The 22,941-nt window shown below is 32.4% G+C and overlaps 1 protein-coding gene across 1 annotated transcript in view; it reads right to left on the reverse strand.

Moving 5' to 3' along the window:
* Positions 1-21,366, reverse strand: part of schlank (ceramide synthase schlank) — a 50,901-nt gene extending 29,535 nt beyond the window's left edge. Inside the window, exons 1-4 of the mRNA XM_035361497.2 lie at positions 20,999-21,366; positions 10,833-10,950; positions 3,000-3,112; positions 2,693-2,750 (exon numbers count right to left, since the gene is read on the reverse strand). Of these exons, the coding sequence (XP_035217388.1) occupies positions 2,693-2,750; positions 3,000-3,112; positions 10,833-10,950; positions 20,999-21,177 (468 nt within the window). The 5' untranslated portion in view covers positions 21,178-21,366. The remainder of the gene's footprint in view (positions 1-2,692; positions 2,751-2,999; positions 3,113-10,832; positions 10,951-20,998) is intronic.
* Between the last annotated feature and the right edge of the window lie 1,575 nt (positions 21,367-22,941).

Consider the following 22,941-nt stretch of genomic DNA (forward strand, 5'->3'; position numbering starts at 1 on the left):
ATTCCGAATATTATTCCTTAGAAAGCTAATCTGTGTAAAAACACACCCATTTTTGGAAGTTTATCTATACTTCAGCAGTTACTGCAACTACGAGGCGTATTCGGAAACTAAGTACCGTTTTGAAAAAAAAAATAGTAAAACAATTTTTTCGAATCCAATTTTATTTTTACATGAAAATACATGTCTTAAACTATTTTTCAACATAGTTTCCGCCAATGATCAAACACTTGTCACAGCGGGTGACCAGTTTTTGTATACCATCGTCAAAGAAACTTCCCGCCAGTTTCGATAACCACGACTCCACACTTTTCGGTGAATGAGTGTGTCTCCACTCCATCGATTGTTGTTTCGATTCTGGTGTGAAATGACACACCCCAGTTTCATCACCTGTCACAATTTAGTTTAAAAAGTTTTCTCCCTCATCACTGTACCGCGTGAGAAATGTCAGGGCACTACCAAGTCGCTTTGTTTTGTGAACATCAGTGAGCATTTTTGGAACCCATCGGAAACACAGTTTGCGATAATTCGAGCGGTCAGACACAATTTCGAACAAAACAGTACGTGAAATTTGTGGAAATGCCTCTGAAAGAGTTGTCATTGTGAAGCGTCTGTTCTCATGAATTGCTTCATCAACTTTCCTTACCAAATCATCGGTGACAACAGAAGGCCGACAACTCCGAGCCTCGGCGTGGACATTTGTTCGACCTGCATTAAACATTCTTACCCACTTTCTCACCATTTCATCACTTATCGCGTATTCACCGTAAACCTGTGTCACTTGACGATAAATTTCGGCCGGTTTAACATTCCTCGCGTTCAAAAATTTAATCACGGCACGAATCTCACAGTCAGCGGGAGAACTAATTGTCTTAAACATTTTGAATGTGCACAGCAAACTGAAAACACAACATAGAGCAACCAAAATGGCGACAATTGAAAGTCAGTGAACAAGAAAGACTAGTGCGCATGCGCGGGACGCCTACCACGGCGCGGCGACGGCGCTAGAATGAAACGGTACTTAGTTTCCGAATACGCTACGTATATTATTATAAATATTCATACATATGCTCATAATATAACTATCATAATAAACACAAATATTAAATATCATAATAAACACGAATGACTACGCGGAATGAGAATGCAAATTATTAAAATCTTGATAGAAATTCAAACGTGTGTAGTATTTGGTTGGAAGGAAAAGAATACCGAATGTATCGGAATTTTCTACGTTTTCGCAATTCTTTGGCCAATAGAACGACGAGCACCTGTCTGTACTCTCGCGCGCACCATAGGTTACGTTAATGTAGAGGAAGGGGGGAAAAGCAATTTTCGGGAGTATGATTCACCATCTGACGTTGCATATAAGGAAGAAAAGTTGTTTATTTAGTTTCGGCTTTGGTACGGGAAAAAAATGCGCGTTCATTAAAAACAAAGGATTAAAAAAAAAAAGCACTAGAAGCAAGAAATAAGCACTAAAAACAAAAAATAAGGGTTTTAAAGAAAAAGTAAGCACCTATAAGGGCCTTTATATTTTATTTTCAAATATAAGGACTTATAAAGCACTTGTAAGGACCGCTACGAACCCTGATTATTGTTTAACTTTTTTTGTATTGCAAATAATTGAATTTTGTGTTTTGTATTGAATTCAGTAATAAATTCTCTTTAAAATGATATATACAAGTTTGCATTTTGTGAAACGTAACGTTTTCTATAAGCATACAAAGTTCAAAAACATAAAAATTTCCAAAAGTGTCCACAATTTTGGCCACCACTGTAGGTATATTTTTTGTAAAATTTCCATGAAGGAACACAGATAGACTTTATGATTTAACAACTATGAAATGATGAAGTATTTGCCATTGAATTCTTTCAGGAGAAAAAAAAAAGAATTAACTACACAGGAACATTTGTTCAAATAACTGTTAATATATTTTGAAGCAACAAAGGGTTTTTATCATCAGGGGTACCTTGGTAAGGCGATAGTTCCATTTCAAACACCTTTTACTTAATGATAATGCTTTTTTTTTTTTTTTTTTACAAATTTCATAACATAGTGTTTGTTCTAAAGCAAATGTATTTTCTTTAAAATGCCAAAAATTGTTTGAAAAATATGATTAAGCAAGGAGGTGAACTGTTTGCGCAGACGACATTTGTGGTGGTGGAAAACTTCCGTTAAAACTCGGTATTTTGATCATTAAAGAAAATAAAATAATTTTAAACAACAGTTCATTTTATTAAGTGATTGAAACTTTCATGACTGCATGAAAGCTGCTACACAGCTCAGAAGTTCAGCATCATTTCACTCTCAGCATATTTGTACAATAGATAAATGAAAAATGTCATTTCCACATTTCTAATCAATGCTGGAACCTCTTCCACATATCTGCAAAATGGCAGATGGCACAATGATTATCCATAGTCACTCAAGGACGGAAACCCTTCTTTATTGCAGTCTCGGCAATTCTATCTTTTGTCTCCTGGGAGTGCAACAATCTCAGGATGAGAATTCACAACCTAATATGAGCGAGTCACAGCCAACATTTAAAATTTCTTAAGAAATAACTAAAATAATTATTTTTGAATAACTAAATAGGTAGAGAAATGTGTAAAAAATTCAAAAAACAAAAACTGGTTAACTAATTTATGAAAACATAAAACGGTAAATACAACAGCAGAACAAAATACTTACATCCCATAAAGTATAAAGGCCATAACAAAAAGCACACAAATAGAAGGTAAATCTCCAACTAATTAAAAAAAAAAGTTTGTTAAGAATGATAAAATTTCTTTTATGTTATTACCACAATTAAAATTTTTTTAAAATTTAAGCAGATTTTACTTACATATAATATAATTATAAAAAAAAAATATTTTTATTTACCTGTTATAGCCTAATCTAAATCTTATTTCTTACTTGAACTGAGAGACTTAAAAAACACTGTTGGTATATTAGATGCAATTTTTTAATATTGAAAATAAAACAATAATATACTTACGCACTTTCCGTGAATTTACTCAGTGTTGACACTTTTCCTCGCGATATTCGTCTGCGAATCCACCTCTCAACTCTTCTCTCACTCCAATCTAACTGTTTTGCTAAGCCTTGAACCTAAAATTTTATAAATCATTACTGAAACATTCAATAAGCAATTAATGAATATTACAAAACAATATGCTCTTTGGTTCATAATATATAATTTTCATAATATTTGCATATATATGATCAATTTTTATTTCTTATATATTGCAAATATCAAAGATTCAGAATTCTCATATTATGATAAAAATCTGTTACAGTTCAAAATGTTAAAACTTTGTTTCTTTAAACAAGCAGAAATGTGTAAGACACCAAAAAAGAAGCATGTAAATAGGATTTCCAAAACTTATATCTAGCACAACTGCTGCTAAGATTGTCAAACAATAATTAATCAGCATAAATCATAGCTAGGCAATTTTAAAATTAAAAATTTAGAGTAATGTGAAACAAGTCTACATAACAGCCTTTGGCTAAGAGTGAAGGTAAACTGTAAATATTAAAATCAAATTATTTGAAAATGGCCTAATTATGTGTTTGTGTGTCAAACGGGCTGGCGGCATGGGTGTTTTCGTGGTTTTTCCCATGTGTAACATGTATAGGAGCCAGTTTCCCTTAGAAAGTCCTCCACGAAGGCATCCCTCCCCTTAGGTAGATAGCCCTAGTGTGCTTTGCCATAATTAAATACACCACCATCCTTGGAACTGGACACCTAATATAGAAAGAGAAGTGAGAAGTTGTTATGGCATGGGTACATATCAGAGATTACAAAATTCACACTGGGTTCTCTCTATCACAAAAACTACTATGTTTTGTTAATGACAGCCATATTTGAAAAGAACTCTCACCAAATACTGCAGTTTAGTGCCTGTAAACATAACATCATGATATAATCATAAGATATCTGCCTTGGTTTTACTTAAACTCAGTTAATTTTTTTTAAAGAATGATATATGTTAATTGTCATTCAATTTGTTCCCCCTCGCATTAAAATAGTGGATCTGCTTTCAGCAGAACAGCATGCAGTGAAAATAACTGAAAAAATACCACAAATAAAAAACTCAGAAACAGAACTGATAGTAATTTAAAAGAAATAATTATTAATTACCATCACATACAACAATTGTAATAGCTAGTTTTCTTAGCGATCATAAAATGTGACTAGATCTACCTCAGCCTGATCCCTGCGAATTCTCACACAGGCCTTGAAGATGAACACAACCACAGAAGGGTGTAAAAGACCCTTTCATTGAACACAAAATATTTAACACGTGACATTATATGCTTACAAAAAACAGCAATTACTTGCAGTGAGAACTTAAGTTAACACTAAATTTAAAGGTAAAGAGTAGTGCAAGACTACACAATTCGATTTAAGCTAGCAGGTTGACTCAGAAACCTACACCAGCAGGATGAATGTGAAGCCAAAAACTCATAAAAAAATTGAGAAGTGACAAATATTTACATATTTTGTGTGGTTTGTTTTTAATTGACCAAATAGAAAAGTAAAGTCACCAGCGCAGAGTATTTTTAGGAACATGAGTCGACAATGCTGTGTTTTCTCAACTGCATAATATGATCAAGGATAGAATGGCATTTTTATGGCTTATTCCATAAAAAGAAATGGTGAAATTTTTTTCCTTTTATTGCTAAAGTTAGCTCATCATGTTGTTTGATATGGGTTTGCATGTTTCAATTTTCAGAGGTCATTTTTTCCTTGGAGTCGAAAATCCACCGTTTCCTTTCAGGTTGGATTTCATGCAATTTATGCTTGTCGTCACAGAAATGCCAGTCAAATCAGCAGCAAAAGTAACAATTTCATCATCGGATTTATTAGGAAAATGCTGCCATAATTTGACAAAAGCACTCCTAAAGATAATCTTAGCATAACTGCAGCATTAGGGTTTTCCAGACTTGTAACATTTTGAAATTATACACATATGTCAAAGATGAAGCAGACGGCATAACAACTGCTTTCTTCTCCTCCTGTGAATGAGTGATTGCTTTTCTCATCGAGAACGAGGTAAGGTTGGGTTGCTGGAATTTGCAGTTTCGCCAATAATGCCCAAAAAAGGGAATATCTTCCTACTGGTCATTGCATGATTGAAACGATATTAGCAAATTTTTAAAGAAAAAAGTATTTTTAAATACAACGTAATTATCTGTTTTTCATTCCATTTCATTTTGCTCAACAATATTTATACAGTCAAAAGTCTTTAATCCGGATGTCCATAATCCGAACCTCAAAGCTACAAACTTTCTGCGCATGCGTCAACACATAATGCATTAACGCATGCACATAATACCTGTTCGCATGCGCATATACATCTACGCATGCATGTTTAATGTATAACGGACGGTATAAGCTAAGCTAAAATTATCTATTTCAGTTAATATTGCAGATTGCATTGTTCCTTAAGCTTCTAATTGGATGTGGCTTATTATTTTTTGCCAACTGTTAGAGCAATTTTGTAAAAGTAAGCCTGAACTTTCGATTATGCCAAAAAGAATTTCTGATTCTGCAGCTACCAAAGGATCTACAAAGTGAAACCACATTTCGATGTCCATCAAACAAAAAGTGGAATTGCTGCAAAAAATGGATAAAGGTATATCCTTTGATTCTCTAACCATTCCGAAACATGTTTATCAATTTCCCGCTGCTCTGCGGGAGGGGAGGGAACCGTTGCGGCACGAAAGGAACTGGTTTCGGATTTCGGTGTTAGAATCACCGTTGCTGTAGAATTTCAACAGCCTTTCTTTATTTTTCCATATATCACACACAATCGTGTCACAATTCCATACCATTCTGCTATAAATCGAGGAGTAGCACCTGCTTCCATCTTTTGCAGAATTTGCACTTTTTGCGTTACCGTCAATGCAACGTGTTTATGTTTTTCAAATTTGCAAGCAGTAAAATCACGAGTGCGTTTTTTTATCTGTCATTGTATTAAAAAGGGCTGAAATTAAAAATATTCTTAATTTATCCACAAAATATCCATATAAAAAAAGGGCAGCACAAAACAATCTTGTGAAATGAAAAAACAAAGCTCAGAAAATACAACAACGTGAATCGTGAAGTTGAACACAGAGTTGAGTGAATCGTCTGCTTTTTTACCTCAATGCAGATTAGACAGGAAAAAACTTATTTGTTTTATCTTATTTTTTAAACTTTTTTATATCAATAATTTGGTATTTCCGTTTTGACTCATTATTATTCGGTAAGTATTTTTTTCTTCGATATTTCGTACTCAATGTTGAGGTTTCCGGAGCCTATAAACTGAATGTTTATATTCTGAGAGGCAACGCGGATTTCAGGTCAGCGGATTTTTGGTATTTGACTGTAGTTATTTATAATTTGGTTTTACGTAAACAGAAATGAATGTTGAAGACGAGCAACAATGTGTACTGTGTATGAAAGTTTTGGCAGTGGAGTGTATGCTACTGAGATAATTGAAGTGCCATTTAAAAGCTAATCACCACAGCATGATTGGCAAACCTCGATTTTTTGCTAGGAAATTAAAAGGACAACAACAACAAGAAACATTTCTTTAAACTGCATGAATGCATCAATACCAAATAATGCTTTGCTAGTATCTTACAAGATGACTTACAGAATCGTGAAATGTAAGAAACCTCATACCACTGCAGAACTTATTCTATCAGCTGCTGTAGATATGGTGAACATCATGGCTGGTGAATCTGTGGGGAAGCTGTTTTAAAAGTGACTTTGTCCAATAACACAATTAGTCGGAGAATGGTGGAGGATATCAACAATCAATTAATTGAAAAAATAAAAGGAGTGGAATTTGGATTACAGGTAGATGAGGCTACAAATAATAATATGGATGCTTATTTGACAAGCTATGCAGCACTTATAGATGAATAATAATAAAGAAGACCTTCTGTTTTTAAAAAATATTACTGCAGTAGCAAAGGCTCAGAATCTGTTCGAGATTCTTGATACATTCATATCTGAAAATAATTTGAATTGGTCAAAGTGAGTTGGTGTCAGCACTCTTGCTCCATGTCTGGCTGCTATGAAGGACTAATTACGAGGGCCATCCAGGAAGTAGATTACGTTTCCGTCTGTGTCCGCTAGGGGTGGGGCTAGCGCGGCCATCTTGGGGTCAGAGCATTGCGCAGCTTAGTCTGCATCTAGCCGTGCTAGTGAGAGGTTCGTGCTGTGCTCCGTTCAGATACTGTAACGGTTTGAAATGTCTGCGTTAATTGAAAATCCCGCGAGCTGCGAGGTGCGCTCAGTAATAAGATTTCTGACTGCAAAAAACTGTAAACCGATAGAAATCTATCGGCAGCTTCGTGAAGTGTATGGGGACAACATTATCACTGAAGGTGGAGTGCGTCAGTGGGTCATAAGATTTCAAAATGGCCGAACCAATGTTCACGACGAAGATCGAAGTGGGAGACCCAGCATAGTGACCGCCGAACTTCTCGAAAAAGTCGATGCTAAAGTCCGTGAAAATCGAAATTTCACAATAACGGAACTTTCTTTGAGTTTTCCACAAATTTCGCGAAGTTTGTTGCACGAAATCATCAGCAAAAAGCTTGGTTACCACAAGTTTTGTGCAAGATGGATTCCAAAAATCTTGACAGAGGACCACAAAAATCAGCGAATGGCTGCAGCGTTGAACTTTTTGGACGCTTACCATAAGGATGGTGACTCTTTACTCGATCGCATCGTTACTGGTGACGAAACATGGGTGAAACATGTGAACTGTGAAACGAAATTGCAATCAATGCAGTGGGGGCACACAAGTTCTCCCCAAAAACCCGACGCACAGCTGCAAGAAGAGGTAACGAAGTGGTTGTAGGCGCAGGCGGCTGAATTTTTCGACGAAGGAATTTCCAAGCTCGTACATTGCTACGATAAATGCCTTAATTTGTATGGTGACTATGTAGAAAAGTAGTATTTGAGTGTGGCTTTCATCTGTATATAATAAAATTTGTTTCCTATACTTTGTTTATTTTTTTATTCAAAACGTAATCTACTTTCTGGATAGCCCTCGTATAAGCACTTACTCAAAGCAAATCACCAAATGCACTGTAGACCCATTGGATTATTTATTCACAGAGATGCGCTTGCACCAAAACATCAGAGTCTTGCACTGAATCAGGTGTTAGAATGTGCGGTGAATATTCTAAATTTTATAAAATCTTGTCCACTGAAAGTAAGGCAAAAAGCTGTGTGAGAATAAGGGAGTTGAATACCCATTTTTCTTGTATTATAGCATTGCACAATGGATCTCCTGTTGTAATATTTTATCATGTACCTTTGAATTGAAGCAAGAATTTTTTATTTTCCTTAAAGAGGAAGGATACAAAGATGCAGAAAATTCTGATGAAGCTGATGTTTTATAAAACTAGCATATTTATGCAACATTTGTGAAAAACCAGAATTCTCATAATCTGTTTCTGTAGGAAAGAAATATGCACCTTTGATGTCAATGGAAAAATACCAACTTTTATTTAAAAAAAAAAAAAAAAAAAGATGCATACTATGGAGAAGAAAATTGAATGAAAATGCAGACAAAGATTATTTTTAAATATTGTGGCAAAGCTTGGAACTTGATCTTTTCAAGATATAAAAACCATGTTTGAAGGGCACTTATCACAGCTTATTATCTGATTTGAGAAATATTTCCAAAATGGAAATTTTGATAGGTTTGCATGGTCTCAAGATCCATTTAACACAGTGCTTTGTCTGAATTTACTTTTGCAGAAAAGAATCTTATCAAATTATCTTGTGACAACAGTCTGAAAGCAAAATTTGGCCACATGGAATTGACAGAATTTTGGATTTCAATACAAGATGAATAGCCTCTTCTAAGTGATAATGCTCAGCAGATTTTAATTCCACTTTTAATGTTGCATTCGTGTATTTATGGCAGTAGCTGCAATAAAAAGCAAGTATATAGCAAAAATTAGAGTAGAAAAGGAAATGAGGGTGGACATGTCCAGTTTAACTCCATGATTTGAGAAAATGTGCAGTGATTGGTAGTCTTGTCTTATCACATTGATTATTAACTTTAAAAAAAGTTACATAAAGATACATAAATTTGACTTTCCCCCTAATCTCTTGCATAACAATTAGTTATACTTGTGGTAGTACGTCATGGAAAAATTTTAATTCAAAAAAGGAGACAGAACTTTGAAAAGTTTGGGAACCACTGCAACAGATAAATAATAATGGAAAATACTATTCTTTTTACTTAATAGTTTAACGTTTTGATTAACTAACAGTTTAATTGAAAACTGTAAATGAGATTTTCTTCCGTAGAAGAATATCTCACAAAAAATCTCATTCCTAGGTAATAACAGCTTTTTTATACGATAAATAAAAATAACATAATAATATAAAACAAAGTTCCTCCAATCTTTTCTAGACACTGACCTCATTGAGAAATATTTTCTCCTCCACTGACCTTCTTTAAATTAAACTGCTTTTACAACTCTTTTGATAAACGAAGTTTGTCTAGATGATTACAGCATATCAAATAATGTGATAATTTATGATAAAAAATATTATGCACATTAATTACAATAACATATACAATAATTAATGAGTCAATTAATGTAAAATGTAAAAAATAATAATGGATATTAAATACATAAAACAGAAGAAAAATATATAATACTGTATAAAATAATTATCTATAAAGCAATCTAAAGCAATCTAATCAAACAGATGCAGAATTGGGGAGGGGATAAGTAAGGTTTCTTTTATTGAGAAATCGGAGATTAGATAATATCAGATAAATATTTGGTTCAAAATTACTTCAAATTACTCTTAAATCATAGCATTCTACAATGTCTATTCTATTTCAGGATTTTCATAAGAAACTGTTTAGACAGCTAAAATAAGCCTATGTTTAAAAGAATGAACTATGAACCAGTATGCACATTTTGACAATTAAGTAAATCATAATATTTTAAACTTTGAATACAAAGCAAAAATATATAAAATTAAATTTAAATAAACATACACATTACTCCACTTTTAGCTGCTCAGTAGAATTTATAGATCCTTCACTGACTCCAAAAGCTGCAATGGATTGTGAATCCCAATTTTAACCATACGGAAATCTCATTTTAAAACATTATCACAATCCCTAATTTTTTTGATTTATCAGAAATGCATTATAGAATTTATCAAAAATAAATATATTTTAAAAGGAAATACATATATATGTAACATTTTTGAAGCATAGAAGAGGAATCAGCTTGCAGTCGTTGTGGTTTATGGTGAAGGCTTATAGATGAAGATAACAAAACAAAGCATGAACTTGATGAATTCACAGTCTTTATTTCTAGGCATATAAAATCATTTCAGTAGATAGATATTTATCCAATCATAATGAAATATGATAAATTGCTATGTATATTGGTTTCTTAAAATTAAGAAGCAGGCATTTTAGATAAGTGAAGCGAGGAGATATTAGCAAGGTAGAAGCTAGCAGAATAATGAAGTAATTAGCTCATCAGGGTATTTATACTAAATCTGAGGTATAAGTAGAGCTAGTCTGCGATTGGCTAATTTTAGTTTTAGTTGCCCTTTTCCAGTAGTGTTACTAACATAGAATATTCTCAAAATTGGGAGAAGAGCTGAATTTAGGGGAAGAGCACCAAATCTAGAAATGTTAATTTTGAAGCTGCTAATTATTTTTAAAGAAGCTATCATATTTTTTTATATCTTACAAATATATATATATATATATAAAACTATTTTGCAAAAATTTGTTCACAGAAATAACTATCAAATTATTTATGATTGCTTTACCTGTTTATAACCTATCTTTCCATTTTCACAAAATGCTTTCTCTAAAACTTTGTTATCTGTTTTCTTAGGAATTTTTGGTTTCAAACCAAGGTAACACCCTATTGGTGAAAATACAAATCTGGAAAAAAATATACATATGATATACATATATAAAATATAATACAGCAAGAAATCTTATCTTATAAAAGGAAACAAGTAAGATAAAGATGTTTTCAGTCACTATGCAAGAATAAATTTATAAATTAGTTTTGTAGTTTGTTCTTAAAATATCCGTAAGATATACAACAACATACAAAAAGGAAATCTCACGAGTTTATGTACTTATTTGATAAATTGTAAAATTCAATGAAATCCAAAACAATTAAAATATTGCTACAACAAAAACACAGCTCTTTTATTACTTTATAAGAATACACAGCTAAGTGCTGCAAGAAACTGATATTAAAAATTTTCACTTAAAAGAAAATGAAGTATAATCTTGATCAGAACTAAATTTCTAAACTGTGAAATACTGAAGCTCTGTAGATGGCCATCAGGAAGCGTAATGGCAGACTGCACATTGAGTTGAACAGTATTAAATGAATGTCGCATACTGCGCATGCCCAGAAAACAATTTGGTGTAATTACTATATTGGCGCGATTTGAAAAGAAGATAAATACGGTATATGGTAGATGTACCGCCATCTGATTGTAAACAAATCTGGCGTTTAAACCTTCGTAGAGTATAATGTAAATGTAAATTAATTACTCTGTTAAAATACTGTTTTTTGCTGTACTGCTCAAACAACTAGAAAAGCTGAAATTATTGCGAAGTAATGTCAAGCAATGTTTGCATTCAAAATGTAAAATATAATACTTATGAAATTCTGCACATTCCTTTGGAACTGTACAAATTTTTGTTCAGAAAAAGACTGAAATTTAGGATATATTAGTCGAAAATTTATTCATTATACTTTTAAGCAATAAAAACAATTCAGAATTTACCATAAGTTCCATTCGTACATAAGAAACACTGAGGATTATAACAAGTGCTTGCAAATAACACTGAAGAAATTTTACAATTCCTTAATGCTAGTTATTAAATTCTTTTAAATGAGAAAATAAAAGCGCGAATATACGCTAACAAACTAAGCGAGATACTCCAGTTTACAATTACTGAATTATAACATGTAAACAAATTACATTTAAATAACAAATTATTACGAACATATGTTAACAAATATTAAATATTAAATGCACTGTTATTGACAAATTAAAATGAAACATATATTAGAAAAATAAGCAAGTGCAATCGGTATGGACGTTAAAATAACTAATAAGCAAAGTTCCACAACATTGCAATTGTAAACATCACTCGAACACACTCGACAGCCATGGAGATCACGAATAAGCTAGCGTAGGGTTGCTTAGTAGCCAATATTTCTCCCCGCGCCAAAAGTACACCATCAAGCATGCGCAGCAAGCGAAATTCGCTTAACACTGTTCAACTCAATGTGCGGTCTGCCATTATGCCATCAGGAATGACAGGTGCATATCCTGATTTTTAATGAAGAGCATGCTGTTGGACACCAAATTTTTAAAAAATTATATTATTGAATTCAAGTTTGAACTGGATGTAGTACTTGCTTGATTTATGCAAATTGTGCTATATTTCCAAATCAGTAAATCAAATATATAAATTCATTATTAATTTATCTCTGTGGCAGATAAAAACTGAATGCTGATATAGTTAATTTAATATTTGCAAAATCAGTGATTCAGCCTTTTAAGTGTTATGAATTCTGCTAGTATTTATTTATACATGGTAGAAATTTATGAAAACATATATTTTCAAACTCAAAAGAAAAACAGGAATTTCAACTCAAATAATTCATAGGATTACAGTTAAATTTCAGAAAAACTTCTGCATAGAGAAATAATGTAAATTATTAATTAAGCTTTTCATATAATTTCTCGACACATTACATTCTCACAATTCAGATTTTACTTTTTTTGACTCTACTCTTATATGCGCCCTAAGATCACCAAATGTGGCGATATGTGTTCTGCGCTGGGTTTTGGCGTGATTCCGTGTTGTTGGATGGTTTGGTGGACGATGCTGTTTGTATGGCAACCCTTTTGATGTTGAAACTTAACTCTTTTGCTGCAGTGGTTTAATTGCTCATTGGTTCATGTCGTGCGTGTTTTGAAATGGCCTATGTTGCAATGATAGACGTAGTAGCAAGATTTCAGTCGCGTATTTTAGATTGTGTGGAAAGTAAATTTAGTATTAGAAGATACGATGTTGGAGTTGTTAAGGAGTCTTTTGTTCACGATTGTGTTTATGAGGATCGAAGTGTATTTTTGGAATTTATGTGAGACTTCTAAAAACGGAGTCCGAAATGAGGAGCCGCTATGAGAACTCGGACGAAGAAGGGTGTTTCTGACAATTCTTACGTGTATTTGCAGTCAAATGCTTGCTGGTAAAGTATGTGGCTATCAGTGGAGTTTAAGATTTGGATCGAGGTTTTCGTGTAGTAAGTTAACTTTGGAGGAAGTTTTTATCGTTACTTTCGAAATTTTGAATCGCAGAAAGACAAGTGATATGGCAAAATCGCTGCACTTTTGTTCACAGACGTTGTGTGACTGGCAAAATTTTATTAACGAATGTATTATGATAAGTGCATTTCATTTTAATGTTTTTATTTTTAGAATGTTACGTTCATTGTTTTTTTACTATGAATTTTTGTTTTTATTGTTGTTTTTTGAACTGTTTGAAATTTTAGTTATTTTAGTTTATTTTGTTGATTTGTGCGCAATGCCTAGATTGTGCAATTTGTAGATTTTTTTAAGGTTTAAACAGGATGCTGTGTGCATGGTATTCTTTGAAATTTATTGTTGTTATGTTAATTTATTAAAGCGAGGAGTGTGTAGTTCATCGTTTCGTTCGTTGCCTAGATTGTGCGATTTGTAGATGTTTTTTGAAGTTAAAACATATCACTGTGTACATGGATTCTTGTCAAATATTTTTCATTAGAAACTTTATGGGGACTTTTTTGTTTTGCTGGCACAGGCGATAAAGTTGACAATAATGGTACTACTGATGCTTAATGGAATATCCTCACTGATAACCTTTTACGCATCATTTTCAAAACAAATCGCAGCCATTTCTTATCAGATTGATTATTTCTTTCAATACTCGCATAGAATTTTTACCAGATAGTTCAGTTTTATGCCCTAAGGCCATTCGCAGTAAGTCAATTAGGATGCAATCACACCGCTGAACCAAAGGCAAAAATATAGAAAAGTCAAGGGTTAAATTCATCAATTCTAATGAGAATGCACCAGCGAAGTAAAGCACTACGGTATTATATTGTTTCTGAGCAAGCTATTCGTATGAATTGAAATAATTTCTTGCATTCCAAATTAAGATTTAACTTGAAATTAATGTAGATGATTACTAACAGAATTATATTTTTGTAGCGTAGTTTACACGAAATGAGATCACTTAGGGTCCTGTGATGTGAACCAGCGAATCAGGATGTTGAACCATGAAAGCATAGTAAATTCTTAAATTAATGTCTTTTTATAAAATTTTAAACAATATTAAAATGTTTCTACCTTCAAAATAAAAAATTCTTAAAACTAACATTTTTTATGTGTATACTGCATGTTGTCGCCAATAAAGTCTGCTTGGCGAGATTTGCGCCGGCTAAACGAAAATGTTTCTGCTATCTAATTTTTTTTGTTTTGGATTTTTAGCTGAAATTGTGTGTTCAAAACGTGGTTTTTGCACTTGCAAAAACTCCATTTTTGGAGAAATTTTAGGCTTAAAGTTTGAAACGTAGACAAAAAATTTAGGTAGTAATATGGCACCGTGGAGTTTCTCGGTAAAAATGTTTGTCGAGAAATTTGTCGCCACTATCTGGCAACCTCAGGGCGCATATAAGAGTAGTTCCCTTTTTTTCAGTAAACATTCTGTTTGTAGCAAGGTGGGAAAGGAACTCATTTTCCTTGTGTACTCGCATTTTGTGACATGAGGCTATGCATTTTGATTGAACCGAGAAATCGCTACTTCCTTTATATGTCCTTATATGAATTTTAACTGCCATTTACATAATTATTCTAAGCGATAATAAATGTGCATGCTATAATGTGCCTAAATTTTCCACTCATATTTAAATTTATTAATATTATGCAGTTCTATCTATTTGTGGAATCAGCAGGCTGATCTAGGCCTCTAGAGGCAGATCTTGTATTACAAAGGCAAATATGTAATTTATAAATCAATTTGATATATATTTTATTGCTTTTTTTATCCCATCTTTATAAAGCTTCACATATCGGCATTTGCTTATTTTACTAAAGATCTGTGCTTTATCGTTTATTTGTGAAGATATTTAAACTTATTCGAATATTACAGCTAGAGCCTAATTTCTAAAATTAGAAATGCCAGAACTCAACAGAATGCCATCAAGAATGGGAACAAAAATATTAATTAAAATAAAAGATAAAACAATAAATTATGGGTACTTACATATTATCGCAACCAGGTTGGCACTATTTGTAAGTTTGAGTAAAAAAGTATGAACAGAAAGAAAATGTACATTTATTAATTACAGATAATTTTTAATAGTTTTTTATATTATTTTGTTTTAAAATATAAAATAGCAAACCTTCCGGTTTCGAATTTGAATAAGTTGCAGAATTATTTTTTCGGCGGAAATCTTTTGGCTATTGCTTTTAGCACTGATTGAAAACCGTATTCGCCATAACCATGTACACGTCGACTTATTTTTACTTAAAAAAACATCCCAGAATTGCACAAAAATGGCATTGCGCACACTCTTGACTTTATCCATGTACACTGCTATTTTCTCATAAATTACAAAAATTTGCACGAAAATGCAGGAAAATTTTATGAATCTCCACATGCTCTTTTTACAAAACTACGTATAACACGTAAGGTTGCCGTAAGTAGGGTTGCCAAATTTCGCGATTTATCCAAATTTTGGCCTGGTTGCGATAATACGTAAGTACCAAATTATGAATAATTAAATAAAATATCAAAGAATAATAGGAACTACTCTGATATGCGCCCTCAAGTCGCCAAATATTTTTGGCGAGAAACTTCATGCGGCGATATTACTATCTAAATTTTTTGTCTACATTTTGAACTTTAAGCCTAAAATGCCTCCAAAAAGACGGCTTTCGCACATGCAAAAACTACGTTTTGAACACACGATTTAAGCTAAAAATCCGAAACAAAAAATTTAGATAGGAAAAACGTAAAGTTTCTAACCAAAAATATTTGACGAGAATCCATGTACACAGCGACATGTTTTAACTTAAAAAAACATCTACCAATGGCACAACGTAGGCAACGAACGATGCTACGAACTACGCACACCTCCCTTTAATAAATTAACATAACAACAATAAATTTCAAAGAATACCATGTACACAGCGTCCTGTTTCAACTTTAAAAAACATCTACGAATTGCACAATCTACACTAAAAACAAATCAAGAAAATAAACTAAAATAAATTTCAGACAATTCAAAAAACAACAACAGAAACGGAAATTCATACAAAAAACAATGAATATAACATTCTACAAAATAGAAACAATAAAATGAAATGCACTTACCATAATGAAAGCTTCTTTTAAAAGCAGAAATATCAATTTCAAACTTCACAAAAACAAAAAACACAAACACTTTTTGCAAATAAACTACAAAGAAATTTTTAATTTTTCCCATTCAACATATCTTACAATTTCTAGAAATTTATTAAAAGCATCTTCTTTAATTTCATGACAGTAATGGAAAAACATATACACAGCCAAATAAAATTCAAAATCACATTTTCTATTATAAGTAGGTAATGAAGCTTTCACATGGTGCCACGTACTTTCTATACTATTTATATGACAGCCAGACTCACTATCCACAAAATTTAAACTATGGTTCACAAATAAATGTTCAAAACCTTCTTTTCTCAAATCCTTGTAGGATTTCCAGCCATCGGAAAAAATAGTTGTACCAGGCTCAATCCACTCTTTAATACACTGCATCAGCATTTCCTTACTTCTATCATGCACAGCTACTAAAAATAATCTCCCAGACCCTCTTTCCATACCTCCAAATACCCACTGCCCCTCAACAGGATGGCCACGATGATATTTCCTTTTGCCGAATTTCGATTCGTGCACTTCCACCACTTTATCTCTCCCCCCTATCTTCTCAGATACAGAGCATACAAAGTCCAAAATTCATTCGTTAATAAACTTTCGCCAATCACACAACGTCTGTGAAGAAAACTTCCATGATTTTGCTATATCACATGCCTTCCTACGATTCAAAATTTCGAAAGTAATAATAAAAACTTCCTCCAACGTTAACTTGCTACACGAAAACCAAGATCCAAACCTTGAACTCCGCTGACACCCACATACTTTATTAGCAACAATTTTACTGCAAACCCACACAAGTCTATCAGAAACACCATTTTTCGTCCGAGTTCTCATATCAACTCCGCATTTCGGACACGTCAAACTCCGTTTTAAAAGTCCCAACTCCCACAGAAATTCCAAAAATACACTACGATCCCCATAAATACATCTGTGAACAAAAGACTCGTTAACAACTCCAACATCGTACCTTTTCATACTAAATTTACTCTGCACACAATTTAAAATACGCGGCTGAAACCTTCCCACCACGTCTTTCATCGCAACATAGGCCATTTCAAAAACACCCGCGACACGAACCAACTAGCAATTTTAAACTACTCCACCAAAAGATTTTTCAACATCGACATGGTTGCCATACAAAACGCAATCGCGCCAAAAAACCAGCGCAAAACACATATCGCCACATTTGGTGAAATTAGGGCGTTTATCAGAGTTGTACAGAATTATATATAAATAAATTAAAGTGATAATAATTAAGTAAATAATGAATACAGTTAAAATGAGTAAATTAATTACAAACTAAAAGTTGAAACAATTAAGAGAAATAATTATTCAAATGAACGGTAATTAAGTTCATAATAAGAAGGTATGGTACAACAGAAGAATGATAGAGAGGACAATATCTAAGCTTTCTTTCTCAGTTTTTTAAAAGACCAAACACTTCCTTTTCAAGCATTATGAATAACTGAACCAATCAAAATTTAGCTGTTTCATCACCGAGAACACTGCACATGGTACACTATCATGGGGGTATGATACCACACTCGCAAAAAGCCGAAAGGGCATATATATATAACCGATGCAATATAAACCCTCATCCTGCAATTCAAATTAGCAGTCAGTTTCTCCTAACCACTGTATAGTGCAAGGGTGTAAATGAAAAGTAAATATAAGTATTCATCACACGACTCTAATACTGTCATAAATGAATCGCATCACAAATGCTCTTTTTGTGGGCTGGGGCTTCTAATCAACTTAAAGACATTTTGAACGAATTACTTCAGTCCATAAAAACTCCTCTTCCTGATTTTGACAAAGAGGGTTGTCTTCCTCGGTTGCTGAAAATTTTCCACTAATTTTGCTCTACCCAGGAAACATCAGCCTCAGTTTTACAAACTACTAAACAAAATGGGGCATTAAAATTTTCTGTTAATATTGCAACTCAGTTGTATGATGGAACTTTTTTATTTTAAGCTCCAGTGCATTTTGGCTAGAATTATACTTTCAATAAAAATATGCAAATATGCAACTTATATATATATAAAAATCTAAATTTAACTATACACATCAATATTATTGAGATCTACTCTTATATACACCCTAAGATCACCAAACATGGGGATATGTGTTCTGCGCTGGTTTTCGGTGCAAAGGATTTGGGGATAATGTTATTTGTATGGCAACCCTTTTGACGTTGAAACTTAACTCTTTTGCTGGAGTGATTTAATTGCTCGTTGGTTCGTGTCATGCCTGTTTTGAAATAGCCTATGTTGCAATGAGAGACGTGGTGGCAAGATTTCAGTCGCATATTTTAGATTGTTTGCAAAGTAAAACCCTAAATCCGAAGGTTTTGAACATTTATTTGTGAACCATATCAATTTTGTGGACAGCAAGTCTGGCTGTCATATAAATATCATAGAGAGTATGTGGTGGCATGTTAAAACTCCGTTCTACTGTTCAAAGTAACATCCATTACAGTAAGTGCATTTTATTTTATTGTTTTTATTTTGTAGAATGTTATGTTCATTGTTTTTTACTAAGAATTTCTGTTTTTATTGTTGTTTTTTGAATTGTTTATAATTTATTTTAGTTTACTTTGTTCATTTGAGCGCAATGCCTAGCTCATGCAATTTGTAGTTTTTTTTTTTTTTTTTTTATAGTTCAAACAGAATGCTGTGTAGATGGTATTCTTTGAAATTTATTGTTGTTATGTTAGTTTATTAAGCAAGGTGTGCGTAGTTCTACGATTCCTTCGCTGCCTAGATTGTGCAATTCGTAGATGTTTCTCTAAGTTAAAACATATCACTGTCTGTATACATGGATTCTTGTCAAATATTCTTCGTTAGAAACTTTACGCTTTTGCTATCTAAATTTTCTGTTTTTGTTTTTAGCTTAAATTGTGTGTTCAAAACATGGGTTTTGCATGTGCAAAAACCGAGTTTTTAGAGACATTTCAGGCTTAAAGTTTGAAACGTATACAAAAAATTTGGCTCTAGTGTAGAATTGGGTGGGGCACCCAATTCTACACGACAATTAGCAATTAGCGACAATTTTTTTTTAATTTTGGCGATGAAACCTCACTTCTGGTTAATAGTTTTTGTTTTAGCTTCCAGATTTTATTTAAATGAAAATAGATTGATGGGTGCATGGACAAATTTAAGGCTGTGCACAATGTCTACTTTGTGCAATTCTAAGATTTTTTTTTAGTGAAAACAGATCGATGTGTACATGAACACAGAGTTTGTGCAATTCTTTGACTTCTTATTTGGTTTTGTGTAGCGGCCATCTTGAAAATGTGCCTTCGTGGCGCTGATCTTGGCGTCAAAAAAGAATTGCCAAAAAACAAGGGGCACCCAATTGTAAACTTTTACCAAAAGTTTAGATAATAATATGGCACCATGGAGAGAAATTTGTCGCCAAGCGAGAGCATATATAAGAGTAGTTCCCATTATTGCTAATATTGAAATATAATTGAACTAGAAAACTAAATATTAAAACTGACACTGAATAATTAATGGTACTCTGCTGTTATGGGGACCAGATTCAGAAATGTATGTATGTATGAGTGCATAAAAGTGTGTGTGTGCATGTACATGCATATAAGAACACACACATTTCTGAATCCAGTTCCAATAACAGAAGAGTACCTAATTAATGTTTACATCAAAGTTACATTTTCCTTGCAAATCAGCAAGTTCAATAGTTGATAAACCTCCTGATTTTCAAAAGTATAATGTGAATATAAAATAATCTACTTTCAAAATTAAATTTAAAAACAGAATTTTGGAATGAAAGATACTATTGCTCATGAAACCCGACTGCCTATGTTACAATGCGAATTTATTTCTGATAACAGAATTACCTGATAAAAATAAGATTTACAAAATCTTGAAATTGTAAAATCGAAAGATATTTTATGTAAAATTAGATGAAACGATGGCAGATTTCTATTTAGAATGTAATGATTAATCAGAATATCAGTCATCAATCATGTCTAAAACAAATAATTCCTCATAATTTCTGTATAAAAATATTTCACATTACTTGACCATTAATATCAAGTTTCTTAATGGTATTATTTCTAAAATAAATGCATATATCAATTACATTATTAAATTATATTTGCCTGGACGACATTCTGAAAATGCTAAGTATTAATCATTTACTTAAAAATTTATACCGGCCGTTATAAGATCCACTATAAATTACAGAAAAAAAAAAAAAAAAAAAAATCTGAAAATAAACTCATACTATTTAAATTTCACATGAAAAATTGATCGTGAACAAAAACTGCGTTCTATTCTGAATGGGAGTTTAACCTACTTAAGAAATTCAATTCATAATTAAGCATGCAACCGGTGTTTGTAATAAAGATTAAAATTCATTAGAATACTAATTTATATCTTCAAAAATAAGAGAATTAATAAACATCTCGCTTATATCTTGCTATCTAAAGGGTTTTTATACAATATAAAACATGCTAATTACTTACTGTTCTAAAATATATCTCACAACCAAAAGAGCTAAGGCTACTTGAAATGCATAGTACAGGTCACTAAATTGCGCATAGTTCACAGTTCTAGTATCTTTGATGTGTTCCCATGTGATATTTGGAGGTAGCCAAACATAATCATTCCAAAACCAAGTATTTATACTTTTTAGTATTTCCATCTATATGTTTACAAACAAGCAAGGAACATTAAAAGAGAAGTTGCGATTAGAAACGCCCAAAATTTAAACAACTTTCAATGAATGCACACAACCATGACTAGTAAGAAGTTGAGTAGGTAATGTCCTACTTATTCTTCACAAGCAACGAATCAGAACTTGGCTACCGGGAAATTCATCAACGCTCGAAGTGGTACAGTGAAGGAAGGAAATCATACGATGATTTCACACGCGCAAGCGTATGTATTTCACGTATTGACAATGATTCAATATTGTGTCAAAGGCTTATCCAAGAAATAATCTCGCTTGGAGATGTGATACAGATTAGAAGATAGTGGATATGTATTCGTAGAAATATCAATGAAATTTTAAAAAGAAAATATTAATATCATAAGCGGAAAGTATATCGATATTAAAAAAGCGCGAAAAACTAATCAAACTATATTTATTATTGAATGTAATCTGTATTTATGAATTATTTTGACAACATAATCGACATGCAACTAAAACAATTGCCTACGTTTAGTAGTTTCTGCAAATATTGTAGAAACGTAGGCAATTGTTTTCGTATATATATATGTATATATTATACAAAAAAAAAAAAAAAAAAAAAAATTCAAAGGGAGCTCCAATACAATACCTTAAAACGTGGATCACAAATAAGAGCTATGTAAATAACTTATTCTTTTAATATTTTATTCTGCCACACTTTCCTTTAAAACTACTTTTAGTCTCCTTGCCATATTATGAAAAAATGGGTTTAATGCGGATATTTGAATTCGCATGCCTTAAGATGAGAAGCCTTTATGGAGAACTTTTTCAGGAAATTAGATGTATTCTAAGGAACAGTTTTGATGTTGAACATGAGGAAAATCTCTTCAGGTATGCTATTTAATTACTGCGAAACGAGAAGGGATGAACTCTCCGTTTCGTTTGGAAATTCAGTAGCCTTAAGTACTAAACCACTGATCGACCATTTTGAGATTTATAGAAACGAATTTTTAACGTAAATTTACGTAAATTAATTGTTATGATTTAATTATTACTGTGATTTCTTATGCAGTAAAATATTTTGAAAAATAACCAGATTAGCTTAAAGATCCTCGTTTTTCCATCTCTAGTTTCAAATAAGCGTAGACAATTCTTTCATATATCTTACATATTGACTAAAGAGTAATAGAATCTCTTCTATTTTTTACTATATTTGGTGAAAAATTCTGAAATTTCTTTTCTCCAAATCATTTACTATTTTCTCTTTCTTCCTCCGATCCAAATGTGGTATACGATATCCTCTGAAAACAGAACTTTTTCAGAAATTCTTGAGAGTTCGTTTCTTTCTACCTTACAAATTTCAATATTTTAATTAGATTTGTTTAACTTATAATAGGATGAATAGAGATGGGTGATATATAAGGAATATTATAAAGACGAATATTTATATATATATATATACATACGATTCACTTATTTAGATGAATTCTCGTGAGGAGTCAAAGAAATTAGTTGACTCATTACGAACGAGGAATTCATCTATAGAATCCAAATCGCTTCGTGCAGTTTGAATTATGTGCATTAATTTTTTATTCAGATGCAGGGTAATTTTTCAGACTTTTGTAGTTCCGTTAATTCCACTTGCAAAGAAATATTTGTTCACACAACTTGCTACGAAACGCACATCATAATAATATTTTATAATATTTTTGATGTCTTGAATGAAAAATACAGCAGTTACTGATGGCGGAATGATAAAAGAATTCGCAGAATTAT

Source organism: Stegodyphus dumicola, chromosome 11 (genome assembly GCF_044657685.1).
Source record: "Stegodyphus dumicola isolate Sdum_Otavi_A_Nest chromosome 11, ASM4465768v1".
Classification (NCBI taxonomy): domain Eukaryota; kingdom Metazoa; phylum Arthropoda; class Arachnida; order Araneae; family Eresidae; genus Stegodyphus; species Stegodyphus dumicola.